Source organism: Balaenoptera musculus, chromosome 2 (assembly GCF_009873245.2).
Source record: "Balaenoptera musculus isolate JJ_BM4_2016_0621 chromosome 2, mBalMus1.pri.v3, whole genome shotgun sequence".
NCBI lineage: Eukaryota > Metazoa > Chordata > Mammalia > Artiodactyla > Balaenopteridae > Balaenoptera > Balaenoptera musculus.
The window spans coordinates 25093795-25097729 of record NC_045786.1 but is presented as its reverse complement, the minus strand read 5'-3'; the positions used below and the strand labels follow the sequence as shown (position 1 = coordinate 25097729).

The 3935-nt window shown below is 43.6% G+C and overlaps 1 protein-coding gene across 1 annotated transcript; it reads right to left on the bottom strand.

Moving 5' to 3' along the window:
* Nucleotides 1–1005: 1005 nt before the first annotated feature.
* LOC118889574 (tropomyosin alpha-3 chain-like) lies at nt 1006–1782 on the bottom strand. Its single transcript, XM_036841389.1, has one exon. It carries the CDS (start codon nt 1780–1782, stop codon nt 1006–1008), a length of 777 nt encoding a protein of 258 aa, XP_036697284.1.
* Nucleotides 1783–3935: the final 2153 nt, after the last annotated feature.

Sequence of the window (3935 nt, the reverse complement as noted above, 5' to 3'; positions counted from 1 at the left end):
AAAGATCAGCACACTGCCAGCCCAGACTGTAGAGGGCTCTCACAGCCAGATGGGGTGACCAGTGTGCCCCAACCCCAAAGAAGCCAAGTTTCAAAATAATATAAAATTTAAAAACAATTTTGTACATAAGCTATTCAAGATTTCTCCAGCACTCATTGATACAGTGCACAATGAGATGGCACTTTTAGAGACAGCAGCTTCAGACCCAGAAAAGGGTGATGAGATGAGTTTCATATGGCTAAATCAGTGGTGAAACATAATTTTCTTTCCTTTCTTTCAAGGAGGCGGGAGAGCAAATAAGTGGTCACCTCAAAATAAGGGGCACATGATCCATTCTGTGAGCGGCTGGGAACAGGGTAGAGCTGGGACAAGGATTTGGTCTCAGAGGTCTTACCATCTTGATTTCATCTGATCACTTCTGGTGGAAAAAATGTTGCCCAAAGATGCCATAAAGCTGAAAACCTGAACAGCGCTTTTTTTTTTTTTTTTTTTTGGCTAACTCCTTCTGGAATCACCTTTCTGGTTTGGCGGGGACTTTTTGCCGAGCAATGAGGTTTCCCAAAATGGAGTCCTTCTCTGGGCTGTTTGGCTCTCAGAAAGGCAGGCCCATACCTTTTCCCCTCCTCTACGGAGAGGGCAATATGCATTAAGCTGAAAAGTTACCTTCCAAAAGTGAGAAAGGGATCAGACTGCTGCTTCAGAGCTATGGAATTATCTGGAATGGTTTACAAATGGCTGCTACATCAACAGCAACAGAAAAGGCAATTGCAAAATGTGTCCATCACAGCATGCTTTTCAAGACACCTGGCATTGTGCTCACGTTCCCTTAAACGTTGTTCCCAAAGATGCTCAGCCTCTAGCCCAAATGGAATCTCTGGGGAGAGGCAGAGACAGTTTGGCGAAAAGGACACAGGGGTGGGGGTGGGAGAGGTGGTGAAAGGAGAAAGCAGCTGTCCAGTTAAAGATCAGCCCTCAGCTTAAAGGTCAGCTTCGGGCAGGCTGGCCTCAGCGGCAGGGTGGGCCTGGCGTGCTCTGCATCTCATTCAGGTCAAGCAGAGTCTGGTCCAGCAGCATCCTTTGTGTACAGAGGTGCTCCTCTTTGGTGCATTTCAGTTTATCTTCCAAATCATCAATTGTCTTTTCCAGCTTGGCTACCGATCTCTCAGCAAACTCAGCACGGGTCTCTGCCTCCTTGAGTTTATCAGTAACAATCTTTATCTCTTCCTCATATCTGTCTGCTTTTTGAGAGTACTTTTCTTCAGCAGCGCTCAGACACTTCAGGTTCTGGTCCATCAGTCTGACCCGCTCATCCATCTCTCGGCACCAGGACTCTGCCAGCTCAGCTCGCTCCTCTGTGCGTTCCAAGTCTCCCTCAATAATCACCGACTTACGAGCCACCTCTTCATGCTTCGTATCTGCCTCTTCTGCAATGTGCTTAGCTTCTTTGAGTTGGATTTCCTGGAGTTCCATTTTTTCTTCATCTTTTAAGGCTCGGTTTTCAATAACCTTCATACCTCTCTCGCTCTCATCAGCAGCTTTCTCAGCTTCCTCCAGCTTTTGCAGGGCAGTGGCCAGGCGCTCTTGAGCGCGGTCCAGCTCCTCTTCAGCCAGCTGGATCCTACGGTTCAAGGAGGCCACCTCAGCCTCAGCCTGTTCCCGGGCCCACCTTTCTCCCTCCGCTTCCCGCTGGAGGCGCTCGGCCCTCTCCTCTGCATCATCAACCTGCTGCTGCAGAACCTGGATCTTGCGCTTCACCGCCTCGATGGTGGTGATCCCGGCCATGGTCCCCACCCAGCCCCTGCTTGCCTTCGGGCTCCTGCCTCCTCCGCTTGGCGTTGCAGCCGCTTCTCCTGTATTTGGTGTTTTATCTGGTCTGCCAACCAATATTCTAGGCAAGGAAGCCAGGGACACCATCAGTACGGCTCAACCCTGAGGGTTGCTCTCTCTCCTACGGAGATCACTCACCTCTGTGCTAGAACATTTTGTTTCTAGCAACTTGCAGACAGTAAACACTCAGAGGCAGGGTGGGGCGGGAGTCAGACTTCTCAATGATACTGTCAGCAAACAAACACTAAGGAATTTGCTACCAGCCAAAATAAGGCAAGACTCAGTCTAGGTGATGCCTTCCACTTGGAAACCAGGAAAGGTGGGAAGGGGTTCTAGCATGTTCTCTTTACAGCAGGAGCCAAGTAGCTTGACTCTACCATCTACTACCCGGAGTCTAGCTTAGCATCCAGGTCTCCATCACTGGCGTGTTGTCCCCTGGAGCTGCCTGGTGTCACTGCACCAAGAGTTCCTAGATCTTTCCCAGCTTACAGCTGACATTGGTGGGTCTCAGATGAGATGTTTGATAGCCACAGAAACAATGCTTCTCCCCATGCTAGGGGCTTGAGGGAACTTGGGAAAGGTATTATATAGATGTTTCATATAGAATATGGGGTGATTTTTATCTGCGTACCTCTTGTGATTGTACCCAAGGACACTGTACTGCAATTCGGTGTTTCTGACTATAGCTACAGGGCTTGAATTATGTGAATTTATTTTTGTGTCCCCAATGCCTGGGGCATGGTTAATGCTCAATAATTGCTTATTTCAAGAATGAATGAATGTACTATAAAACTCTTACAGGAAAACACGGGCAGAACACTGACATAAATTGCAACAATATATTTTTGGATCTGTCTTGTCTCCTAGAGTAATGGACAATAAAGCAAAAATAAACAAATGGGACCTAATTAAACTTGAAAGCTTTTGCACAGCAAAGGAAATCATAAATAAAACAAAAGACAACCTAAGGACTGGAAGAAAATGTTTGCAAATGATGCAACTGATAAAGGCTTAATTTCCAAAATATACAAACAGCTCATACAGCTCAGTATCAAAAAAACAAACGAACTGATCAAAAAATGGGCAGATCTAAATAGACACTTATCCAAAGAAGACATACAGATGGCCAAAATGCACATGAAAAGATGCTCAACATCGCTAATTATCAGAGAAATGCAAATCCAAACTACAATGAGGTGTGTCACCTCACACTGGTGAGAATGGCCATCATCAAAAAATCTACAACAGTATATGCTAGAGAGGGTGTGGAGAAAAGGGAACCCTCCTACACTGTTGGTGGGAATGTAAATTGGTGCAGCCACAATGGAAAACACTATGGAGGATCCTTAAAAACTAAATATAGAACTACCAAATGATCCAGCAATCCCACTCCTGGGCATATATCTGGAGAAAACTCTAATTCAAAAAGATACATGCACCCCAATGTTCACAGCAGCGCTATTTATAATAGCCAGGACATGGAAGCAACCTAAATGTCCTTGGACAGATGAATGGATAAAGAAGACGTGGTACATATATACAATGGAATATTACTCAGCCATAAAAAAGAATGAAATAATGCCATTTACAGCAACATGGATGGGCATATAAGTCAGAAAAAGACAAATATGATATCATTTATATGTGGAATCTAAAAAAATGATACAAATGAACTTATTTACAATATAGAAATAGACTCACAGATATAGAAAACGAACTTATGGTTACCAAAGGGGAGGGGGAAGGGATAAATTAGGAATGAGATTAACAGATACACACTCCTATATATAAAATAGATAAACAACAAGGACCTATTGTATAGAACAGGAAACTATATTCAATATTTTATAATAACCCATAATGGAAAAGAATCTGAAAAAGAAGAAAAAAATGTATAACCGAATCACTTTGCTGTATACCTGAAACATTGTAAATCAACTATACTTCAATAAAAATTTTAAGAAAGAATGAATGAATGAGTAATGATTAGCCTGAGCATTACTTTGTTCTTAAAATCAGACACAAATATTTATTTTTTCCTGAGTAGAATTTCTAGGCTAACAGCTATGTGTAATATGAAGGCTTTTGAGAAATGTCTTCACGATTTT